Below are 25,659 nucleotides of genomic sequence, written 5' to 3' on the forward strand. Positions count from 1 at the left end.
CAAAACAACAGAAAAAAAGAAGAAGCCAGGTCTCACATTTCATTTCCCTGTTGATCTTCAAACACACACATGCAGGCGGGTTGCACAGCTCGCATTTTAACCACTGCTAAATGACTCCCTTGCAGATGCTGCTGAGATGCTTCATCACTAGTAAGCAGCTGGCTGATACCATCGCAAGACAGAGAAAGGGAGAGAGAGAGAGAGGAAGAATTAAAGAGGAAGAGAAAGCGAGAGAAAAAGAAAGAAAGAGAGAGTGCTATAACAAGTCTTTTTTATCAAGGCTTTGAGCTAAAAATGCAAGGGATTCGGTTGAATACAGAAAATGAGTCTAATTTAGAGGGAGCTGTAGACCTTTTGGGTGTGTCTGAAGATAAACTCCAACAAAACAACATTTAGATTCCATCTTTAAAAAAGCTGGCTTTATCACAGTGATTTCCAAATTACCTGTTTTCAACCTTAGCATATCAACTAGATACAGAATCAGGGAAGGCTATAAACATTCTTCCTGGGGGCCAAGCTGGCCAGTAGTTACACTGATGCTATATTACCAAAGTGGATTTGGGAACAGGCAGGAGACCAATAGGATTGCTATGATTACATTTTTTTGGGGAGAACAAATATCTCAGTGTTTATGTGACTTGAATGCAGCAAGGGCTGGGGTGCTGCCAAACTCTCCCTCCCTCCCTCCATCACTCCCTCCCTCCCTCCCAGCACAACTCTGTCCTCTGGAGGCAACCGACACCCAGGTATATTAGATAACGGACAGGCAGGAGACACCATGGGGACTTTATCTAAAATAAATCCCCATTTGCATTCATGGGGGGAGGGAGGCGGGGAGAGAAAAATAGGATGTAAAATATCGCTAGACTGGAATATTTAGCCCAGCTTTGACATTATGTTGGGAGCTTCATTCCCTTGTAATGTCTCCATGAATCTACTGAATTTTGCAATCCTCGCAAATTCTTGTTTTTTTCTTCTTCCTAGCAGTTTATTCATGAGCTATTGCACAGTTTATTACTTTGGTGACCTTGACTTATTATTTTTTAAAAAGGCCTGGACATGCACAATACAGTATACACAGCATTTTGTGCTTTTGGCATTGCTTTTAGAGCCATGCTGACACGTTTGTGTATGGGTGTGTATTTGTGTGTCTGTGTGTGTGTGTGTGTATGCTGGATGGCTTAGTGTGCTTTTATTTGATGGGTGGGCAGGTGTGCTCTTGCGAGTGTTTGTGTTTGCAAATGAAGGCGCCCGCTTTCAGCCCACTGTCAGAGAGTTTGACTCAAGCCAAGTAAACGCTGAGATAGATTTATTGTTATTTTCAAAGTAACGCCAATGGTTGGCTGACTCTGGGTTAGCATCAAGGAGCCAGAGGAAACGAGCAAACATGTTAGATCGGAGAACCAGATAGCTGCCGACACCGGAACGGATCCAAGCCGGATCTGGCCCAACACTGGCACCGGTATGGTCAGGAACTGTGCCAATTTATGACAAGACTCGGTGCCAATCTGCCCAGGAACCGTGCCAAATTAGGGCAATAACCAGTGCCGATCCCCCAAGGAACTGTGCCAAATTAGGCACAGAACCAGGTTGGACCTGACCCGGAACGGTACCATGTTATGGCTAGAACCTGCGCCAATCTGCCCAGGAACCGTGCCAAATCAGGCCCAGAACGCGGCTGGATCTGTTTCCACAGTGGTGCTATCTGGAGAGAGCCTGCAGGATGTTTTTTTTTTTTTTTTTTTTTTCAAACGTGCTGGACAGCGTAGGAGGAATCAGCAGAAGACAGAGTTAGTCACTCTATACATAAAAACGTATGATGAATGTTACCAATGAACATGGAAGATGGGTACAACATGATGAAAACATTTTGTTTCCCTTTTTTTTCCATTTCTTTCTCTTTCTTTTTTTTCCTGTGTGCGGTTGTGTGTCGTCTTGGGAATAAGAGTGGACGACAGCACTGGAAGGGAGAGGTTTACTTGCTAGATGCAGCTGCTCAGTGAGAGCGAGACCTCGCTGGGTTGTGGACAAACTGAGCCCCCAGCAGTGGTGAGTGCCACTGTTAATTTTCATAAAAATCTCTGTTCTCACACAAGGCTTTTTTTTTTTTTGTGGTTTGTTTAAGGATGGTTATTAGAAGCACACATGAAGCTGTCAGTTAGAAAAGGCAAGGCATACACACACTTCTGACTCTCTGACATGCCAGAAGGAAGGAGCTAGGGGGGAAAAAGGGGGTAAGATTTGAGGTAATGGGGTACCGATAAGAAGTTACTAGGGGACCGGGGAGAGAGTCTGTGGTGAGGGGAAGGAGGGAGAGACAGGCGGGGCACAATCAGTTTTGCACAGAACATATATCCTCAAGCAAGTCATGCATCAGTACGAGCAGCGCAAGCATCAGTGCACAAGCAATATCAGCCATGATCACAGGGGCATGCCAGTGCCAACATGAACCCACCCCACCCCACCAACCCCTCCGAACCCCCTTCAGAAAATGACTTATATGGGGGAAGAAATAGCCCGAGGAATCCAATTTTTATCCTTGTGCTGCCAATATAAATACAACTAACCAGTCTGCTGTGTGATGTTGATCTGAGCTAGCTAAGGCGATTTCTGCAAGAATTACACTAAGAGCAAACACTGATTCATTGAGAACAAAACCTAATAATAAACACTATCAGGGATAAAAAGCTCACCCTAAGTCATTAAGAGTCGGCAGTGTTTCCAAATGCTATTAAAAAAAAAATCTAAATTATGGGCTCCTGTGACTGCTACGCCTAAGTGACTTTCACAGCGCTCTATGAGAAAGCCTACTCAAGAAGAGAGCAGAAAAAAAAAAGACACAGAGGAGGGGTTCTGTTGCTGCCAGTGATTCTTTTCCCCCCGCAAAACCCCGTCCTCATTAAATCCCGTTTCTGACAGCCTGGAGACCAATAAAAAAAACAAACCAACACAACAGAAACAATGGGACGAAAACCCTTTCTCTGGGATGAGCACCAACATGGTAGGCTTGTTTTATGAGCAGCTCATGGAATTGTGACACAGATGCCACTCTTTCAAAGACGAAAAAAGAGTGTCCATTAACACAAAACAGGGAGGGGGGAAAGCGGTGTTGACAAACAGAGCGATATATAGCGCACTGCAGGGTATCCCATATGCATGCTATGAAGGAATACGAGACATGCTACCGCATGTAGATGTGCAGCTATAAAAATGTGATGTGACGCACTCAATCTGACTTTCACTAGGCTGCCATCACTCAAGGTGTCAACCACGTAGCCTACCTGTCAAGATCTCACAAAAACACTGAATCAGATTCTAATTATTATATGGCTGCAAATGTATCTACACGGTGTAAGTGTATCACTATTGGGTTGCAATGGCATGCTTTCTGTACAATAACTACTCTACCGTAACTAGGGGGAGGAAAAAAACACAACTGTCAGGAAAAAGACGAAATCCAAGCAGCTTAGCCTACTGGGCATGGCTACATGTGGAAGAGGACAAAGACAGGATTTACATTTGCTGCACATTTCATACTCTAGCACGCTTCTGTGGGAGAACGAGACATTTCAAGATATTTGACGGAGAATTCAAACTGGCTGTTGGATGGATGCAACAATTACCTACATATATATATATATAGACAAGTGACTGACTTTAGACAATTTAATTACTGTTCAATTATAGTTTGCTTCGCACAGGAAAGGGAAAAGACTGCTGCTAGCTTTCTAGCCCTCTCTCCTCAACAGAAAAGGGTTTCCCAAGCCAAGGTATTTAAGGCTAGGAGAACCGGATTATAAAAAAGGGCCTTCGAGAAAAAAGAAAAATCTTGTAAAAAACATAACATCTTCTCAGCTGACTTCTCTTCCTGCTATTGTTCTACGCACCGAATCTGGAGCCAGCTTTGAATGCTTGAGTCCAAAATAAACAATCAAAGCTGCTTTAGCCAGATTAAATACTCGAAAACTCAGAAGGCTTTACGCTGTTAACCAGGATAACACAACATCCCCCTCCTAAATAGGCTAAGCAATGGAGGGTGGGGAGAAGCACTTATTGAAATTTGAACTTGAGTGTAAACAGGCCTGATCCCCTAAGCCAATGCAGCATTCCTATATTTGGTCTTTGACCTTAGGAAAAATGCCCTGAATTAACATAAAAGCATATTGCTGATCCACTGTTCAACATCAATGCCGTGGAGTGACAGATGACTCTTTCGCCATAGAAAAGCTTGTAATATCATCAAAACAATGGATGTCTGAAGTGGTTGAGTGTCATAATCCTTGATGGTCTGCAAAAAGGCTTAATGTAAAAAAAAAAAAGTACAAAAAAAAAGAGAGAAAAAAATGAAAGCTAACCACACCATATGTGGGGCTTTTCTGGCTCTAGGGGGTTTCTAAAGGACTCCTAACCAGGGATCCTACAGCAAACCTCTACTGGGGCAGCACCAGACAATGAGGGTGACAGAACACGTGGGTACAACGTCGGAAGCCGACACACAGACATACTGTACATCAGGACACTCATGCAGATCCACATTCAGATGCTGTTGGATGCAATGAGAGGAGGTGGGATGGGGTGGGGTGTTAGGGTTAGTGTAGGAAGCAAGCAGCATCACCAGAGGGAAGGAAAGGAAGAGAGGGATAGAGAGGATGGGAGGTGCATTTTTGGGAATACTCAGGGGGAGTCAGTGCCCCTGGGTTTGGGTAAAAAGGAGAGGAGGAGGAGTAGGAGCAGGGAGAGGCAAAGGAGAGAAGGAGAGGAAGAGGACGAGGCCGGGACGAGCCCGTGGCATCCGGCCAGGTGGCGGCGCCGAGCTCCAGTCCGCCAGGCCTCCCCCCTCTGGTGTGAGAGGAAACTGGTGTAAAGAGTGAAAAGCAACCAACCTTCCCGTTGATCTGAGTGGTGAGGATTTGGATTTGGGTTTGATTTGGTTTGGTTTGGTGGTTTGGTTTTTGGATGGCAGGGTGCGATGGAGGTGGTGGAGGGGGAAACGGAGAGATAAAAAACCAGAACGAAAAAAAGAGAAAAAAATATACAGGGAGAGGAGAAACAACAAAAGAAGAAAAACAAGGAGAAGGAGGAGGAGGAGGAGGAGGCAGAAGACAAGGAGAAACAGAGAGAGTAAAACAGGCAAATATTCCGCTTATCCATTTAAAAAGAGTGTGAGGAGAAACAACATGGAGAATGTAAAGAGCACTGACAGACAGGTGATAGAACATGTTCATGTATGCATATGAATGACAGACACTCACACCCATGAACACACATACACACCGAGCATACATCATTGTACAACTAGAAAACACTGTTGCACACATTGCATACATTGTGCTATACGTTTCAGACAATGTCAAATATATATGCAAATTTATCACACAAAAAAAAGCAAACATACACTGACGCCTGTCTCACTCTTTCTGTCTCACACACACACACACACGCACGCACACACACACACACAAACACACACTGAAGGACACGCATGCAGCCTCTTTCTAGCCCTCTTTCTTCCTTTCCTGTTGACAAGCCCTCAGACGTGTTGGCTTGGCTGGTGCCTCTGAATTAAGATGGCGTTAGGGACGCAGGACTGTGCTGACAACTGGACTTCATTATACACCCAAAGCAGACAGTGTCCAGCCGCTGCAACGGACCACATTTATTCTGTCCATTGACTCCTTTAGAGCACAGGCACCGAGGAGAGGCCAGGGCTGGACGTGAATACAAACAGCCTCGGTGAATGTGTATTAGTCATACTCACGCCGTCAAATGCACAGGAGCACACACTCTTTCTCACACACACACACACACACACACACACACACATACATTACACAGTGCACACACACATTGCATTCACAGTGCACAAAGAGGCACACCCTTTCACTCAAGCATGCTCCCTGTCACACTAACACAAGACACTCACACACAGATACACACTGCACGTCTTTTTCTTTCTCGCTCTCTTTCTCACACACACACACACACCGACACACACAGAGAATGGCTTTTTCCGCCATCACTGTCCCTTTGACATGGGGCAGTATTGTCTGCTCCTCTCTCCTCAGCCTAGTCCGTTCTTTGGAGTAAACACTAATTCAAAAGATGGCTGCATTATACATGCCGGCAATCTTTCCTATTTAAGCCCCTTGTGCTCCTCTTTCTCTCTCTCTCTACTTCTCTTTCCCTGTCTCTCTCTCTCTCTACCTCTCTCTCTCTCTCTCTCACACACACACACACACACACACACACACACACACACACACACACACACACACACACACACACACACACACACACACACACACACACACACACACACACACACACACACACACACACACACACACACACACACACACACACACACACACTTAGTCATTTGAAAACAGACGCACACATACAGACATGACATAAGCATTGCAAAAATGGGGAACCCCCAAGACAAAAGCTTGTTGGTCAGTGAATGGCAAACCACATGAAAACATGAGTGAGTAAGTGAGTGAGTGAGTGAGAGTGCAGAGACTGTGGCAGACTGATGTTCTCCCTTGTAGCAGGATAAGCATTGGTGGAATGAATATTCACATATATAAATAGAAACACACATACATATATACATATACAGGTTGCTGTGTATATGAGACCTACCACACACCATGAAGCACATGAAGAGAAAGTTGATACTGACAGAAAAGAAAGGGACAGTAACACAGAAGAGTATAGGCTGCCATACCCAGCCACACACACACACACACACACACACACACACACTCTCTCTCTCACTCTTTCTCTCTCTCTCACACACAAGAACACAAGCCCACACACTAAGACTTAGAAGGCGGTAAAAGAGAGAGTGAGGGAAAGAGAGGGAGAGAGAGCGTGTGTGAGTGAGTTAAGCAGAGATAACAACGCTAACGTCATTCACACCTGGAGGGAGACAGCGATTAAACAATTCAAACAAGCATTTAGTGGAAAACTACAAACAAACAAACACTGTTTCGGGGGGGCAGAGAGGGAAGGTCTCTGTGTTACTGTAGTGATTATTCCTGCTATCTGCAAACACAGTACACTTTAGAGACACCGAAAAACAGATTTGCACCACACTGACACAAAGGGGTAATAAATTGTGAGATGTCAAAATGTGCTTTAAATAATGGATATCTCCCAGTTCTCAAAGGCAAGTTTCTTTCTCCTACAGATAAGATCTGTCCTTTCTGTGGGAAATCTGAAGAGTAAGCAGGTACTGTACATGCTAAAAAACATCTCCCAGACACACACACACACACACACACACACACACACACACACACAGACACACAAAAAGGCAGGTGCACTTGATTACAGGCCCTCATACATATATATTAAATGTCATTCATCAAATGAAAGATCCTAAATCTGTATTCCCTGCGACTGCCCGTCTGTGGGTGTGTGTGGTCTGAGTTAAGATCAAAAGAGCAGCGCAGGATATGATCTTTTATATGCATCTTTTATATGACTGCGCTCCCCCCACCCCCTCCACATTCTCCCTCTCTCCCCCCGCCCTCTCTCTCTCTCTCTCAGCCTCTTATCAGCCAGCAGATCGTGAGTACACACTCCAGCAAAAATTATGAGGGAGGGTCTCAGATAGCCTCTCGGGCTGGGGATGGATCTGGACGCACCCGGGCCAAACCTGGGCCAAACGTGGGCCAGAAGTCGGCCAGCGTCCGCCACTGGGCGCATGCGAGCGGCCTTGACTCATTTCCACACTCCGCCCCTCCGCCCGGTCAGCCCCGCAGGTCGCGCGCGAAGGTCGCGGCCCACGCTAAAGACACTCTACAGGCCTTGTAGCTGCCGGCTTCACGCCACGCCACGGCTCCCCCTGCCAGCTGCTTCCCACTCACGCGGCGGCCATCTTCGCGACTCCTTTGACCTCTGCTGAGTCGAGCGCAGGAAGTGGCTAGTAGAATTAAGCTAACACAGACATACACACACACACACCGCGGCTAATGAGAGAGACATACGTGACTCCCGATATCTTTTCTCTCCACTACTTATTTTTGTTTACCCACTTTTCCTCTTTTCTCTCGGCGGCGTGGGGGGGGGGGGGGGGGGGTGACCTACAGGCCCACCCATTCCAGCAGCCTCTAGCCACCATTTTGTGCTCATTTGGCGGCTCGCGAGTGTGAGGAGAGTGTCTGGGAGGCTGGAGCTGTGCTGGCGGCGGTGATGAATGCAGCCGGAGGTGCTACAGAGCCTGGCTGTGCTCTGGCTCCCAGCCAAGCACACCTCAATGAAGCTGCTGAGGCTGTTGTGTTTTTCCCATGCACATGATAAAGCTATTACCACACAATGGCTTGATTAACAATTGTGTGCATGTGTTTTTTTTTCTCTCTTTTTTTCCCCCCCTCAACCCTTTCTCTCTCTCTTTTCTCCCTCTCTGTCTTTTTTTTGGCACGACACAGCCAATAAAGCATGTGCGCTCGTTGAATAGAATTCCTTTTGTCAGGGCTGAGAAAAGTGTGTGTTGTTAGTGGCTATCTAGGAGTTTCCATGGTGGATGTTCTGTTTTGCTTTCTCCTGGTCTGAGGAAGCCAAGCAGGTGCAGTAGCAACTGGAGGGTGGGAATCATTAACTCCACGGCATTCAGCTGAGGAGCTGTACATACCCACACCATACATAATCTCGGATCACATGGTTATGTGCTGGCTCTTGTGTAATTGTATTTTCACAACACACGTACACAAACACACACACACTATCAGTATGTATGTGTGGGTGCGTGTGCATGTGTGTGTTGTTTTCCCTCAGGCAAAGTATATCAATATACCGAGATCTTAAAGTGAAATAGGCATCCACGAAACAAAATCATTCTTAACATGAAAAAAACATGATGACATCACATATATAGACGTTTAACATTTACAGAAAAATGGTTTTGGACTGGGAAAATGAATTACTGTCTTCCATGCAAATGAGTGTGCCTGTGCCACATACAAATGCAATCCATTCTCTGAGTGGAAAACAGAGCAGCCTCCTGAACGCTGAGGAGAGTTAATACTCTAAAAAGCCATGACATCAACACCAAATGGTGACAAATGCTGGAACAAATATGCACAAATGAATGAAATGGCAATAAATTAATATTAACGTGCAGACTTGCAACTGCTAGTAGCTCAGGCCATTTTACATAATATTCAGGTGAAATATGAGCATTCTGAAGTAAATCTATATCAACACACATGCATAAATGCATGACAAATAATGCACAGATACTGATATCCTCCAACTCTGATCCAGCGAAACATATAGATACTGTATATATTATATACACATAGTAGATGAACTATTGTGAATAATCCTCAAGCCTTTAAAGAGTTGAAGACTTCTTAGTCATGCGTCTGCAATGAAACCTTTCCGTTCACAGGCCCGTGAAGGTGTTTGTTTCCATGCCAACATTAAAATGGGGGATAAAACAGAGCTTCTGAGGATCTGATCTGAAGAGAAACCTTTGAGGTTGCCTTTGAGAACCTGAGATGTGGCAGCTAATTGAAACGTAAGGCCAAAAACTCCAGCTCTGGGCTTAAAAGGCCTGGAGGATGACGAGAGACAGACCGCCGCCTCCATGTTGTTGTTATGCTGGCCCATCGCTTACATCCTGAGGACAGGATGAGAGAGAGAAAGAGAGGGTGGGAAAGAGAGAGAGAGAGAGAAAGAAAAAAGAGGGGGGGGGTTTCCAAAGCTCCCCTCTTCACAAGACAGCAGGCATCCAGGTGTCTCCTTCCTCCCCTTCCCCCCCACACCTTTTCTGACTGTCTGTCTCCACCGCAAGACTCCACATGTCTCCCCCCCCCTCCCCCCCCTCTCTCTCTCTCTCTCTCTCGGCTTCATCCAAAACAAGTGTGGTGCAACTCCGTCTGACCCCGTGCTCAACTCCGGCACGTCAATCCCTCTCACCCCCACACCAGCTCCACCCCGGTCCACCACCCCACCGCCCCACCGCCCGCTCCCGACTGCCCTGAGACAAGGTGAGCCAGCCGCCGAGGCGGTGGAGGAGGATTAATTACACGGGCTTCAAAAACACTTAGCCGAGTCAGAGGCGGGTCACTGGGAATTAATGTGAACAAACAGCATCGGCCAAATGAGCCCCCAACACGGCATCGTGAGAGAGAGAGAGAGAGAGAGAGAGACACGGGGCGGATCGGAAACGTAGCGAAGGAAGGAAAAGTAGCTTTCCACAAAGTAGAGGGAGCTGGAACGTGACGCGTGGGGGGTCACGTGAAGAGAGATAGAGAGTGAAGCAGGCGGGCGAGCTGTCAACTCGGCCGACATCCTCCGGTCAGAGGCGCTAGCTGCAAACGGGATTAAGGTGTTTTGATGGTTAAGAGGCCGTTTGGCGGGGGCTCGTGTGCAGTGGCGGCGGCGGCGGGAGCTTGTGCCTGCTTGCCGCGGGTCTTACCTCGCACGTAGAGGTTGGCCGGGGCGGAGTAGCGCGTCCCGGCGCTGTTCATGGCCACGCATTCGTACTTGCCCTGATCCGACTCCTCGCTGTTCTCGATCTGCAACGCTCCTGCAAAGAGATGGACATCACGTCACGCTCTGCCTAGGCTCAGTGCCGTGTGTGCACGCAACTCACACACAGACACGGAAGCCTGGCACGAAGACAAACGTAGAGACACACACACATACACAGACAGAAGAAGTTTTACATACACAATTAATCACTGGAAAGAACTCTCAGTAACCACTAGACCTCTAGGAGGGGCTCTCCTGTATCGACGCCTACAGAAGATCACTAGAATCTACTTCAGAGACAATCTCCGAAAAGCCAACTTCACAGAGAAGCGGCCCATTACAACAAGGGAACAATACATTTGAGGTGCATTTGCTGATACCGCAGAAAACATGATGGGAACCTTAGGCAAGAGCTTCTAACTCCCATCTGTCTTCTTTGGGAGCACACTGAATAAGTGCTGTTGGGTTTTTTTCCAACTGTTGGCATCAGGACGGCAATGCCAGAGACACTACATTTCTAGTCTACACTAAAGCCCGTTATAAATAAAACTATATTTCACTTCGTTGTGGAGTTAAAAAAAACGAAACAAAAAGAAAACTGATATCCTGGGCCACATCTGATGGGAACTTCTCTTTGGGAAAATAACTCTCAAAAACCTTTTCTTTTAATCTTAAGAAACATAGGTTTGAATAAAAAGGGTTTGCATTCAGTGCCGTGTACCAGGAAGCCTCGTTCTGTTACAGAACACTATATGAATCGCACTCCTTTTTCCAATGATTGCGCTAGCATCCACCCTAGATATGGATTTTTGTCTGGACACTGAACAAAGGCATATTGGGTATTTCTCTTTTTTTTTCAATTTGCAGGGCACCACGACAAAGGCAGCACCATTAGCTCTGGGACGGCATAGGATAGGAGAGCCAGGAAAGCCTGACAGCCCTGACGCGACGGCCGAAATGAAAATCCGATAACTCTCGCAGCTGGATCATGGCTGGACATTAGCCTCGGATGCCAATGTCGAGCAGATAAACTGGCCACAAATCACCAATCAATTCTGCCATTGTTCGTCGCTCATGGCACTCACTACTCGCCTGTCAATGCACCATTTATCAAACAGGGGCCTGCAACTAATGAGCGCTTAAGAAAGCTGCTATGTTTACCTGTGTACACAATGGCAGTTTCCTGGCAGTACCCTGCAGAGCTAATATACAACAGGGAGAACCCCTCCACACACTTGCACTTACCTCCACTGTTTACTTTTCCAACATATTGATCATAAACAGAATACTCATTATACTAATGAATACACAATTATAGTGCATTGGTCTCCAAGTGTAATATTACATATAGTGGTTTGAAACATTTAATGAACATTTAAAGGGACACTTCACCGATTATCATTAAGCTTTGTATCTTTAGAAAACCACTCATGCTTTTGAGTGGTTGTGCATCATTCCCTCAGTTTGACCTTGAGATGGGAGATATACGGATTTCAATGACATCCATGAATAGGACTTTCTGCTTTCAATGATGTAAAATGATGATTTTTACATCATTGAAAGCAGGAAGTCCAACATTGAAATCCGTATTTCTCCCATCTCAAGGCAAACTGAGGGAATGATGCATGACCATTCAAAAACATGACTGATTTTCTAAAGATACAAAGCTTAATGCTAATCGGTGAAGTGTCCCTTTAATGAACATTTAATACTGAAAGTTAATAGCAACGTAATGTTCTTAGTCATGGTCAGACAATGATGTTGACCGCAACGGATATCATGCATTAGAGGATAGGAAGCACAGAAAAATAATGAAATTTGCAATATATTTCAGAAATGCTCCTGAAATGCATTATGTATGAATGTTACAACATGAACAATGCTGACCAACATCAAAATTAAAGACATAAAAAAACTATGAGTGCATGGCATCTTGTTACCTCTTTTCCAGCACACATAAAAAAAATAATAAAACCCCACTAATAAGCTTGAAACACACGCACACGCACACACACACGCACACTCACACTCACACTCACACTCACACTCACACACACCCCTCTATAGGTGGGAGAAAATCTTCTTTGATATAAGGATTTTTTCCCCCCATCCACATCAAAAGTCATTGTGTCAGAAATCTGACACGAGAAGCATGTTCTTGTCGTTCCCGGGTCTTAGCTTTCTCCCCTGAAGGTTTTCGGTCCCTGAGATGAGAGCGTAATGTAGGCCAAATCTGGCACAGCCTCTGCCAGGAGGGAGATGCCCGAGTTCATCATAAGCTCTATTTTATGAAAATAAAAAAAAAGAATAATTTCATATCGTCTCACTTTCTTTCCTTTTTAGTTTTTATTTTTGTACTGAGATTGGATGTCCCAGGGCATCTACCCCCCGGCTTCATGTGAGGCCTCTGGTTGTGATGACATGGAGGTGGTCTGTCTCCTCTGATCACTGTGCGTGTTAATTATGATACCGTGACAGTGATGCGCCGACTGCCTTGCGCTCAAACTTCCATTTGTCTTCTCCAGCATTTCAGTGTAGCTAAATGAGAATACTCAACCCTGCTAAATACTGTAGACAGCCCTTTTCACAAAGTGGAATTCCGTAAGCTTTTTTTTCCCCTCTCTCTCTTTTTTTTGTTACAGCACAGGGGAAGTTGCCAGAAATACCATTGACCTTGAGTGATTTCACTGAAGCTAAAGAGAATTACAGTCAATCCTCCTTCAGCCTGGCTAGACAGTGTCCAGACCTTGCGCTCACTACAGGAGCCTATTGTCCTTTTAAAATGTGAGTCAACAGTTACTCTTCACAAAGCCTTTTACTGTGCTACACATGCTGTTTTACGCCGATCTAGTGACTGTTTAATGATACTGATGGTCAACAGTACGTAACAAGACACAAATATTAAAGTGTGTTGTCTCTAACAACAATATCCTCGAGCAGACAATTTGTCGTTTTTTTTGTTCTTTACACTCAAATGCTTGGAGTCTTCGTGTCTTCTTCATCGGACCACTGGCGGTCTCTTTGTTTTGGGGTGTTTGTGTTGTTTTGGAAGTCAGACAACGAGACAGACTCACAGAGGATCATGCACTAAAGTGGAGAACGTGTTGTGGGGGACGAGAGACAACAAGAGAGGTGAGGGCGGGAAATGGGGACACTCAGGTGGGCGGACGGGGGAGGAGGACGGGGATGGTGAGTTGGTGGACATTTCCTGCTTTTTCGGCATTCTTACCTCTGATTGGCGTACCACCTGGTGAGGTAATTTGAATGCAAATAAGATTAAAGAGAAGCGTTAGTACAAAGGGGAGAGAGAGAGAGAGAGAAAAGAGAGAGGTAGAGGCAAAGAGAAATTCAGAGGAAAGAAAAACAACAGAACAGAAGGTAGGAATCCTGTTCTGAGAGACAGCCTCTGCGCTGTACTTTCTTTTTTAAAAATCAATGTGCTGCATAACTTAGGAGACTTAAGAAAACAAGGTCACATCAATTGTGACAAGGCAACTACAAGACAAAGACAAAAGAAAGAAGCTTTGAAAGACAGGAGAGAGAGAGAGAGAGAGAGAGAAAGAAAGAGAGAGAGAGAGAGAGAGAGAGAGAGAGAGAGCTAATACTCCATCGGTCAGGGACCTGAGAAGGCGCTAACCTGGTTTATCGGGTTCTGTAACTGACTATGAAATGCTCCCCGCTGGCATTTTAGCAGCAGCTGTTGCTGAATTACCTCGATGTTTAAGCACAGAGCCCTCTATATTATCAACAGGCCAGCCAGGCTCCACTCATCTTTTTAAGATCTGTCTTAGAGTTAGCTCGGGGAAAAAAATATAAAAGCCTGCACCATTGTGGTCCTTCAAATTCATCCACAGTCTGGGCTGGGGGAAAGTGGGCTCATCACGTGTGTGATGCAACAGACGGAAACCCACGCCTGCACTGCTGTGCGCTGTCATCTTTCTCCACTCAGAGAGAGCTCTGTAGTGTGCAGCCCCATTCTATGGTGGAAAACTAGGCTGCTGCAGAGAGGCTCCACATCAGCATCAGCACCAGCACAAGGGCGCTTGCGAGGCGGATAAAAGCCCAGGGCTTTTCCTTACAACCACCGCACCTGTCATCTAGCAGCTACACGGTCTACAGTTCAGGTTCCACTGGAGCAATGGGACTAAAAAGTTATCTCAGTTGAAACTCATAAGAATTGCATTATAAGATAGCAATGTAAAATCAAATAAAAAAAAAAGAAAGAAATTCAGTTATAGAGATATACATATATACATTTAGTTGTTAGTAAAGGGGACACGTGGGCATATTTGGTCTGTGGAGTCTGTTGGTTACTATGCAGATGCATACGATCTGCATAATAATCCAACCACTTGCCACAGAGAGGAGTGTTGATACGAGGAGAGAGAGAGAGACAGTAAGAGAGAGAGAGAGAGAGCAAGAGAAAGTGAGAGAGAAAGAGAGAGAGAGTTAGGGAGGCCTTTGTAAGCTGTGTGGGCTATTTGGAAAGGCCATCAGCAGCTTACTAAAGGTTTGGTGCGCACTGCCAGCGATCAGGACGCCTGGCCTCTCGTCCGAGAGAACCTCCCTGAGAGCCACTCCAGAGGCCAGGGAGGTCTCTCATCAGAGCTGGCAGCAAGCTCCTGTCTTTTGGCAGCCTGGCAGTGGAGCGTGGGCCATGATGAAAAATAGTAATGGTTTTTATGCTCTTTACTATGTTTTCACTATGGCCAGAGGTGGGTCTCTTTGATCTGATACTCAGTTTCATTCAGTTACTGTGGTCTTGAGTAAGTCCGATGTCGATATCGTGTATTGGTACTGTATATGAAAACCGAATATTTGTTTGTTGAGTTGTAAATTGGCATTGGGTTCCATAATTAAAACCAGACAAAAAAACAAACAGACACAATAAGAGATTACAGGAATCATTATTACACACAATCATTTTCAAATTCACTTTGTTCACATACGTCATTCTTCCACTGATATCAGGCTCCGAGAGGGTGAAGCTAAAACAAAGCGAAAAGGCCAGTAGGTTCCCACTTGCTCCGGAGCTTTTGGTATTGAACAGCTGGTTTAGCAGCTCTTGCTGGGAGTGACGGTCCGTGTACTGTAAAGTGCATAGTCTGCTCGGCTGTGTTTACCGGAGAGGAGCAGGATTAGGCGTTTGTCGAGAGACACTAATCCGCTTTGGCCCCCACACTCCCATCTTGCTATCAGATCCTGGGGCGAGTGCTTCTCTGTTTGCTTATCATGTGGCCTGCATTGTAAACAGCTTCACTGATCGATGGTCTGGGCAGAAGCGCTCGTTTGGCAGGGGCCAAGCTATAATTACTGTGAGACAATGACATATTCTGAAGGGGATTAAGATCCATTTGATGCAGAGGACACGGAGTTTTGTATCTGTAGCATGCAGAGAGCAAGGGTCATAAATTGAAAAATGGGACCATTAGTATTTCTTGATGGAAAGGAGTCACCTCTCGCTGGCTGCTAATTCCTCAGCAAATCTAATCTCGAGGGCCAAAATAATGGATTATATCACAACAAATAAATGACATCAGCGTCCAGTGATAATATGACATTGAGCTCAATCAAGGCTTGTATTTGTGATGACAGATAGGCCGAGTTGGAATCAGTGCATTCCTGTCTTACTGCAGTTAAGGGCAGGAGTTGACAAAAGGCTGCGCACCTAATTGAAACAAATTGCCATGCCGTCATGTTAATAATGCATGGCGTATCTGTCCGCACCTCGGGCCTTTGTTGAAAGTGGAGAGGGAAAAAAGCCTCTATGACTATCTTCAAAGCCAGAGGTGTCTTGAAGACCGCCCGGTGGCATTTCTCTCTGTTCCGAGAGGAAATTGGGGAGGAAATGTGAAGGGCAAGGCCGTTTCGCCGTCGGTGAAAATGTGTCGCCGTATTTTCCCCCCTCTCCTTTGTAGTCATGCTCGGTTGCACCCCGATATTATTTCACCATGGCCACATTGATAACTTCCCTGGGATCAAACCAATGTTTATGAGCCACTATTTAGAGTGTGTGTGGGGGTGGGGAGGAAAAAGGGAAAATAAAATGGCTTAGGCCCCCGTCACTGCACACAGGACGCGGAGAGAAGAATGGACGGCCTCGCCGGCCCTAACTTTTCTTCAAGGCTCCCGGAGAGCGGTCTCTCCTCAGGCTCGGGTGTGTTTGGGGATGCCGCGCAGGCTCGGCGCAGGCTCGCTTTAGCTTGTTGCTTCATTAAAATTGATCACTGCATGCACCTGGGAGGTACTAGGGGCACATCAAATATTCTCAATATTTTCTTTTTTTTTTTTTTTTGTCGGGGAGTATAAAAGAATTAGTTTGTTGATGGCAGAAAACATCTTTGGCAGCTATTGTGTGAATTCATCCAAGCCTTTGTCCTTGAGGCCCTCAAAAACGAGTCCAGAAATGGACATATGGTCACATTGTCAATGATTTAGCTGCAATTATACAGAGAAAAACTAATCATATGGGCACCCCAATGCTCGAGTGACAAATATGCCTCTGAGTAGGTGTGTGTGTGTGTGTGCGTGCGTGCGTGTGTGCATGTGTGTGTGTCCACACACTGTTCAATCTCTGTCACAATAGGCAGCTACTCGGTGAAGAAAACACTGTTTTGTATACCCTTTGGGAGCCCATTTCAGCTGTTTATCACCGTAGCCTCCTGCATTATTAATCAGTGACTTTCTTTTGAGTCTACAAGTACCTCAATCAAGTAAGCTGCATGTGGCAAGCTGTAAACTTTTTAATGGATGTAGTGGGATTTTAAATATATTGATGTTTTTCTTTTTTCTTTTGGCTTTTTTGCTTTATTTTGCCTCACTGAATCCAGATCCAGAAATCAAGTAATAGCACGAGCGCAGTGTGTGTGCGTCCTTGTGGGTTTTTCGGCCCACGCGCCCGTTGAACACCATTCGCTTTACCTGAGCGGAGCTGTTTGATGCGTCCGTTGCTGCCGGTGATGTCGACGGGCAGGAAGTCTTTGAACCAGGAGATCTCCGGGTCCGGGTTTCCGCTGGCGGCGCACAGCATGGTGGCCGTGCGCGTTCTCTCCACCACTTTCAGCTGGGGGCCCATGTCAATGGTGGGAAAGCCATGTGGAATCTGGTCCTCTGCAACACACCAAAGTGGGGGGGGGGGAAAGAACAGAGCGGGTGAGTGGATGGGTGGGCAGGGAGGGGGGATAGGGAAGCTCAGCGTTTCACATGGACAGGGACAGCTGGACAGGGCCGGGCACGGAGTAAGACATCAGTCAAGCAATGAATGCTTTCACAGGACCTGACCCGTACACCCCCCCCCCCAACACACACACACACACACACACACACACACACACACACACACACACACATTTGGATACATGAGACCACCCTGGGGTTCTATTTTTTTCCCCTCTTTGCTCTGCGAATTTCATTTGTTCTCTCTGCTCATGCCACAGTGCGAGACAGGAAGGTGGTCCCCTTTTTAACGGTGTGAAATCCTGTCGTAATGTAAATATCGCTGGGCCGGGGCGTGACTAATCCTCCTATGGTATTTCTCGTCACGGATCTGCGCGAGCGGGAGAGCAGGAGCCACAATTTCTCTCCCGCTGCAGCGCTCTCGCGTAGAGCCAGTCCCTCTCCCCTGCTCAGACAATCTGAAAGGCTAAGTGCGGTCAAATGCCAGCTCTGCCAAATTAAGAATAAAACATGAAAAAAAAAATCAATGTCCCAGAATTCCATTTCATGCACATCCCCCTGCCACACACACACACACACACACACACCACTGCCACCATCAACCCCTAGGTGAAAGAATGTGAAAGAAAAATAGAAGACAGACAGAATTGTGGAGATGAAGGCAATGCCATACAAGGGGGAGAGAAAGAAAGAAAAAGAAAATTGAGGCCAAGAAGCAACTGGGTGGAAAGTTGCTCAATTCACAGACAATGGAGAATTCTGAGACATCCCCACACAATCAAAGTGAATCAAACAGCCCTAAAGTAAGATGGTGCAACCTCAGCTACTTAAGATGCAAATCCGTTATAAAAATGTCCCAGAGTAAATCAAGTCTTAAGTGTTTAAACTGTTAAATCTACAAATGTCATCCTTATTTTAACATTATTCAAAAATACTATAATCTTGGACTTCCTTTACAGCTGAAATGGCACAAATAAATTCCTAATGCATTCAAGTCCTGATCATCACAAGGAAAAAGTATTTAAAAGGGAACTAGAACAGCAAAGGCATCAGTTTCGGTCTGTGATATATTCAGTGTCTCTAGTGGGAACCGAGTAGGTTGCGGCACAAGAAAACTACAGTGCGAGTCTGGGAAACCCTATAATAAAGAGCTTTAAAACCTCCGCTTTGAGAGAGGAGGAGGAGGTTCCCACTGCGAGGGGCACAAATGAACTCGGGAGGGACTCCTGGGAGGGGCTGATCTGCAGTTCTGGCACAGGCGCGGAAAATACCTGCGCGTTTTTGAAAAGCCTCTAACCTGGATCCAGATCAAGCTAGAACAGCCTGTTCATCTCTCTCTCTCTTGCTCTCTCTCTCTCTCTCTCTCTGCACGAGTGCAAGAGCCCTCCTCACCTTTTGTTGTTGTTTTAGCGTGCTGCTAAGGACAACCATTGTCAAGGGAGTGGGTGTGGGTATGTGTGTATGTGTGTGTGTGTGTGTGTGTGTATGTGTGTGTGCGGGGGGGGGGGGGGGGGGGGGTTAAGGACTCCACAAAGCAGGCAAGCAGGCAGGCAGACAGTGTCTTTACGGGGCAAGTCTTTAGTGTACTTCGTTTCGGGATGGAGACAGGCTGAGATGTTGTAATGGTGCCCGCTGGGAACTCCCGCGAACACATTCTCGCAAACACACGTCGCAGCCATGAGACAGAAGAGTGTATGTGCCAGGGATCAAAACAACCCCAACGGAGGCCATGCCAGCCAGAGAGCACAGCAGAGCAGAGAGAGAGAGAGAGAGAAAGAAAAAGAGAGAGAGAAAGAGAGAGAGGGACAGAGGGGGGTGGAGGAAGATAAAGGGAGAGAATGAGAAGGAAAAATGTGATAATTGGACAGACAACACCATTCCCACCGCAGTGGACCCCAGTTTGCCAAACTCATTTGGAGCATACTTCAGTGCAACACACAGCGAGAGGCTGAGAACTAGCGAGAGCTGTGCGCCAACAGTACGTACAACCTGAGAGTGGCCATCATTACCAATAATAATAATAAAAAAAACTTCTTAAATCACTTAAATCTTAAGTAGACATCATTATGAGCAAAGTGAATTTAACACAGTGACTTTCACTGAGGCAGCAAAGGTTGAAATATTGTAAAATATTCAAATGGAACTGCCACTGAACATACTGGTTTTTTTTTTTTTTTTTTGGGGGGGGGGGGGGGGGTTGGAAAAAGGTATCTTTTTGGGTCGGCATGAAAATATTCTTAACCCAAAAACCTTGAAGTTTGATTAAAATTGTAAGTTGAGAGTTGAGAGAGAGAGAGAGAGAGAGAGAGAGAGAGAGAGGAGTGGGAACTTTTCTCAGCCCATTTTCCCCCACTGCAAATGAGAGACTGGGTGAGTTACAGAGCCTATTTGCAGGGAAGCGGGTAGGTGTCACTCTCCCAGGGGGCTTTCAAAGGCAGCCCAACCAATCCCTTCTGGAAGCCCTTTGTTGGCTGTGATGAGCGAAGAAAACATGTCATATCTCTGTTTGCAAAAGAGCAGAGGAGGCAGGGAGGAGAGAGAGAGGGAAAGAGGGAGAGAGAGAGACAGAGAAAGAGAGAGAGAGAGAGAGAGAGAGAGAGAGAGAGAGAGACTCTCAGGCCCACCTGAAAACCAACACCTTCCCATTCCATCTGAGATGACGTGATGATAGTTAACCACGACTAGGATTTCATAAGCAGTTTTCTTCCCACAACAATGCTGTCCTGCTCACTAGCCTCTTTGGGCTGACACTGAATATGGACGTCAAAGTGCTAGCTCATATGGTAAACACTATATTCGAATAATAACCACATTCCCAAGTTTCTGTCAGAGAGAATTACGGTTCATTTAGGGGGGGGGGGGATTGGGTGGAACAGCTCAGAAAAACAACAGCACCGTATCCAATGGCCTTTGGTGGAATTTCTGCAATGGGGGATTAGTTTCTCACCTACCTAATCTCTTCATACAATGAGCGACGGTATAGTAACAGAGTTGACGGGCCGTCACTCAGGAGGTATTTGAGTCTAGAAGTGTGTGTGTGTGTGTGTGTGTGTGTCTAGAGAAACGGCACTGCACCAACATGTCCGTCTGTCTGCTCCAGTCACTCCTGCCTGCCTGCACGACACTTAAAAGAACTAGGTATGTGTAGGTATGAGTGTGTGTGTGTGTGTATTTTGGGGGTTGAGCAGGACAAAGAGGAGCGAAGGCAACACAAACCATCGTGACGGCAGGCAGGAGAAGGAGTAGGGAACTGCTGCAGCAGTTTCTGTCTGTCGAGGCTGGGTCTATCTGTCGAAGCTCAAGTCTGTCCTGACAGAGAATTCAAATGCCCCATCTGCTCCGGCATTCCCTTTCATCTGGTCAAGTAAGAAACTAACTTACTGTGGGAGAGATGTGTGTGCGCTCACCATTTTTATGACTCGGTAGTGCAAACTTAATGAAAATTTGACAGCCGGTACAACTTGAGGAAAGAAAGTATTATCATTCTCAAAGCATTGTTCAAGTGAACCACTTGGAACCATACTTGATAAGGTTTCTGAGCTACCAAAACCCACTGAGAGGCCAACCAACCAGAATAACAACACATGGGTATATGGGTAAACGATACAACAGCTCCATGAAAACTATGTCGTGGAATGACAGTCCTACATGCATGTGCATGTTGCCAGACGTGCGTGCATGTGTGTAAGTATTTACGGCACTTTGGTCAACAGCTTGTAACAGAGGCTTAATGAAGAGCGTCGAGTGTGTGAGGCGTCTTTCGCTCGGCTCTCGGTCTGCCTGACCTCGATGTCATGGCTTACCGTGGCGACGTGATGCTCAGGGCATGTGGTGCAAGCACGCACGCAAGCACGCACACACACACACACACCACCTCCCCACACTGGTGTTATTGTTCTCCAGGCACGACCGTGACAAGGTGTTTGGCTCCAACTGCGCCACACATTCCAGCTGTAATTTAGAAGTCGCCTTGTAAGACTGCAAGGGAAACATAATCAGCCAGGATAAAGGCAGCAGGAGGAACGAGAACTTGGTGTGTGGGTGTGAGCGTGTGAGCGTGTGAGCTTGTGTGTGTGTGTGTGTGTGTGTGTGTGTGTGTGGTGTGTGTGTGTGTGTGTGTGTGTGTGTTGGGGGTGAGAGGTGCTGTGCTGTAGGGGGTCTGTGACACTGAAGTATTTACTGTAGTAACGTTTGGGGTCCGGCTGACAGGTGTTTTGAAGAAGGAACAATAAACGCAGCGCTTTAGAGTGAGCTGCTTGTTTTGGGGACAAGTCCTCTACCCTGCTTCTCTAGCACGCTTATTTCTACACGCTTGTAGTTGTTTATTTATTCATTTTTTCCCCCTTTTGCTTCTTTCATGCTGTGTCAAGTCTTTCAGAGCCTCAGCGCTGGCGCAAATAATAAAAATGTCAAACAACAGCCTCTTGGCACTGCCCATCAGGACTTCAAAGGGAACGCTTTTTTCTGTCTTTCATTTGAAAAAAAAAAAAAAATGGGGGGAAAAGACTCGCAACAGTGCAATCATGTCAGATGGACACTTGAACCCCCATGGACCCCTGTGTAAGTCACTTGACAATTTGCTCCATTACTGGCATCTGCTGTGAGTCCAGCATGCTGATGGCAGCTCCCCTATGCTTTAGAGCTAACCTTTGAAGTGGACACAAGCCAAAGAGTGGCGACAGTGCACTGCAGAGAGCGATATCCAAGTAAGATGAATTCATCGTAAATCCTTGCTGTAAGCTGAAACGTTCCTGCTTTTTTTGGTTTTTTTTTTTTTTTGGAAATGCTACATAAACAAGCTCAAATCATTTGCCAAGAGAACAGATACATTTCAATATATTTAATCTCACTCAGATATCACTTTATGCAGAGTGGAGTTTCCCCCCTCCCTCCCACACACAAACACACACACACTCACACCTCACCCCCCATTCCACCCCTGAACTGTAGCAGATTTACACCTCTAAACTTTCCATAGCATACGGATTGACAGGTCAGCCTCAGGAATTCAGGTGCATATCAATTACCGGCCTGGATTTTCCCATGGAATCAGCGGCACCGAGGAAATATTTGGGACATGAACGGATGGCCAAGTGGAAAAAAAGTGGGACAGACGCAGAGAAAGCTCCCTTCCCACAATTCCACAGTAAGGCTCAGTTTTAAAGGAGCGAGCAGAGAGAGACAGCCTTGACCAGCGTTCCCCCCACAGAAAAGCCAAACAAATCTGCAATATTCATATTATGCAACCGAGTCATGAAAAGGCTAAACCGAGCAGTGGCTCCTTCTGTGGTGAACGTCGGGGTCGAAACCAGCTGCTTCGTCACAGAGAGCAGAAGGGGGAGCAGCACAAGTCCCCACACGCTGGTTAATGGCATTTTCGCTGGCACTTAAGAGTAGTTTTATTCTGGCAGGTTGTCCATGTCCACTTATCAACCGACAGGGGCAGCTCACAGGGGAGTGCACACCAGCTTTTCATGCAGCAGTCCAAGCTTTTCACCTTCGGCAACACAGCGCTTTAATTAATGCAAATCCAGATGGCAGCCGCTGATGTCTGCGTGGGTCTGGCCCACATTTGGCACAGGAGTGGCTCACTTCAGGGCCAGAACTGTACCGGAATCAGCAGCCGGGACAGATGGGGCATGGTCTGTTTCGTCAGTGGAAAGGAAACTTGAGAAGGAACCTTAGGAGCTACATGACCAATGAGAGAGATGACCTCTGTATCCTTTAACATTTGCTCTATACCTCCGTATCCCCATCTCTCACTCTCACTCACACACACACACACACACACACACACACACACACACACACACACACACTTTAATCAAGGAGATGCCAAAAGACCTCAGAGGGAGTTGTCTGCTCTTAATAAGATCTTCCTCCTTGGCAAATTAAAAGCAGCGTGCCATGTTTATGTTGGAGGAGGGGAATGGGAGATTGGCAGGGGCTGACAGGTATTGCAACAAGACATGGGACGACAACAAAGCCAACGGCAGGAAAGCCACTGACAAGATTTGGAGGGGAAGATGCTTCCCAATTAACAACGGAGCAGCACTGCAAACTAACCTTCCATCTTAAACAAATCTAATGAACCAACCGTTAAAGAGAGCATGTGGCTATTGAGAGACATTGCTCAATGCTATGTTTTGTTTTATGGCTCAGTAAAATAATCAACACACTGAAAATGATAAAGGTCTGTTTTATATAAAAAAGGACATGACAAAAAAGATTTGGCTGATCTCCTCTTGTAGTAGTTTGTCCTTCAACATGTTTCAGGGGAAGTATTGAACGAGCGAAGACATCACCTACAGCACGCCACAAATAAACCTCTCTCTCTCAGACATACCGAGGTGACCCTGATCTCTCACAGAAATTGATGGTTTGAGCGGAAAAAAAAGGGAGGAAGCGAACACAGCCAACAACAGCGGCGCGCTGTGCTGAGCAAAAGCCTATTTTTATCGGGGGCGCATCGGTGGTTGTTAGAGCCGTGCTACTCCGTAATCTTCCCGGCCAAGGCCCCCACCGGCAAGTGACAGTGCGGCGCGGCCCATCAAGCACGCTGTCATGCCGTAATTGGGTGGCGAGAGCGGACAGACGGGCAGGTGGGTGGGTTGAGGTGCGCCGCCACGCCAGGCCGTGTCACGGTGACACACCTATGTGGGGGGATTGAAGAGGTTGACGTGTGTGTGTGTGTGTGTGTGTGTGTGTGTGTGTGTGTGTGTGTGTGTGTTTTTTCTTTCTTTTGGGAAGGGTCGCAATGTGGCCTCTGTGTCTTGCTCCTCTAACCCCACCCCACGCACACCCACCCACCCATCCCCTCTAGCTGCCATGAAAAACGCTTTCCCGCCAAACCACCACCAAGCTTCCGACCTTCACTTGTTTTCATCAAGGATAATTAGTTAGCAGAATTTATTTGCATTGCTAATTCTCTCCCTCACCCCACAACCCCACTCCTACCCCCCCCCCCCCCCCCCCCCCCCCTCATTCGTTCCTTCCTTCCCTTGCCCTGTCTCTTTCACACCCAGTCTCACACACACACACACACACACACTAAAGCATCATGGTTCCTAATAAGCCTTTAATAGCTGCTGTTTGAACCACAGCCTTTGAAGACGGCTCTCTGGAGGTTTACATAAGTCAGCAGAGTTTACTCATCGGCTAGCGCTTAACGCTTTGCAGGCAACGCTAGTGCAATAGCTCTCTCTGACTCCCCCTTCTCTCTCTCTCTCTCTCTCTCTCTCTCTCTCTCTCTCTCTCTCTCTCTCTCTCTCTCTGATGATGGGGAGATGGCGAGACAGCAACAGGAATCTCGCTACTATTTCTTAGGCTAGATCTCCAGAGGAACGATTGGCCACCATGAAACTGGGTGACAGGAGGTCCAATTTAAAGCCACTTATATATACATACATGCATCCATTGTGCATACACAACAATATGCATACAGTATGTACAGTACATGTACCACCACACACACACACACACACACACACACACACACACAGAAGGGAAAGAGAGACTTTTGCACTTCAGTAATGATGCAAAGCCGACTGCTAGGGGTAATAGCAGAATAAGAGAGAAAAGGGGAGGGTGAAAGACGGAGAGAGAGAGGGATGAGGGAGAGTGTATATAATATGAGAGACAAATTGTTTTGGTGTTTGGCTTTGTCTGACTCCTTCCACTCTCTCCGACAAACGCACACACACTCACAAACGCAGACACTGTCTAACACACACACAAACACACACACACATACACACACACCCTTACAGGCAGTGTGCAACTGATTTTAACATTGTGTCATTCAAACCCTACAAGCTAACCATCTAAACAACTTTGCTGCACTGAGGAGTCAGTTGGAGGGCATAACAAGTGAGGGGGGCACAACAAACAAATAACCAAATCTATATTTGAGCGGCCCCAGCGATAAATAAACAAAATAACTTCAATAAATAATCATAAACAAATTCTGAGAAAAAGAAAATGACTTTTTCAATG

The 25,659-nt window shown here is 46.4% G+C and overlaps 1 protein-coding gene across 9 annotated transcripts in view; it reads right to left on the minus strand.

Annotated features, from left to right (window-relative positions):
• The window catches only part of ptprfa (protein tyrosine phosphatase receptor type Fa), a 210,905-nt gene that overhangs the window by 83,080 nt on the left and 102,166 nt on the right, over positions 1-25,659 (minus strand). For all 9 annotated transcript variants that reach the window (XM_062556610.1, XM_062556618.1, XM_062556617.1 and 6 more), the window contains exons 5-6: positions 17,410-17,598; positions 10,433-10,543 (exon numbers count right to left, since the gene is read on the minus strand). In XM_062556610.1, the coding sequence (XP_062412594.1) occupies positions 10,433-10,543; positions 17,410-17,598 (300 nt within the window). The remainder of the gene's footprint in view (positions 1-10,432; positions 10,544-17,409; positions 17,599-25,659) is intronic.

Source organism: Sardina pilchardus, chromosome 15, assembly GCF_963854185.1.
Source record: "Sardina pilchardus chromosome 15, fSarPil1.1, whole genome shotgun sequence".
In the NCBI taxonomy this organism is placed as follows: domain Eukaryota; kingdom Metazoa; phylum Chordata; class Actinopteri; order Clupeiformes; family Clupeidae; genus Sardina; species Sardina pilchardus.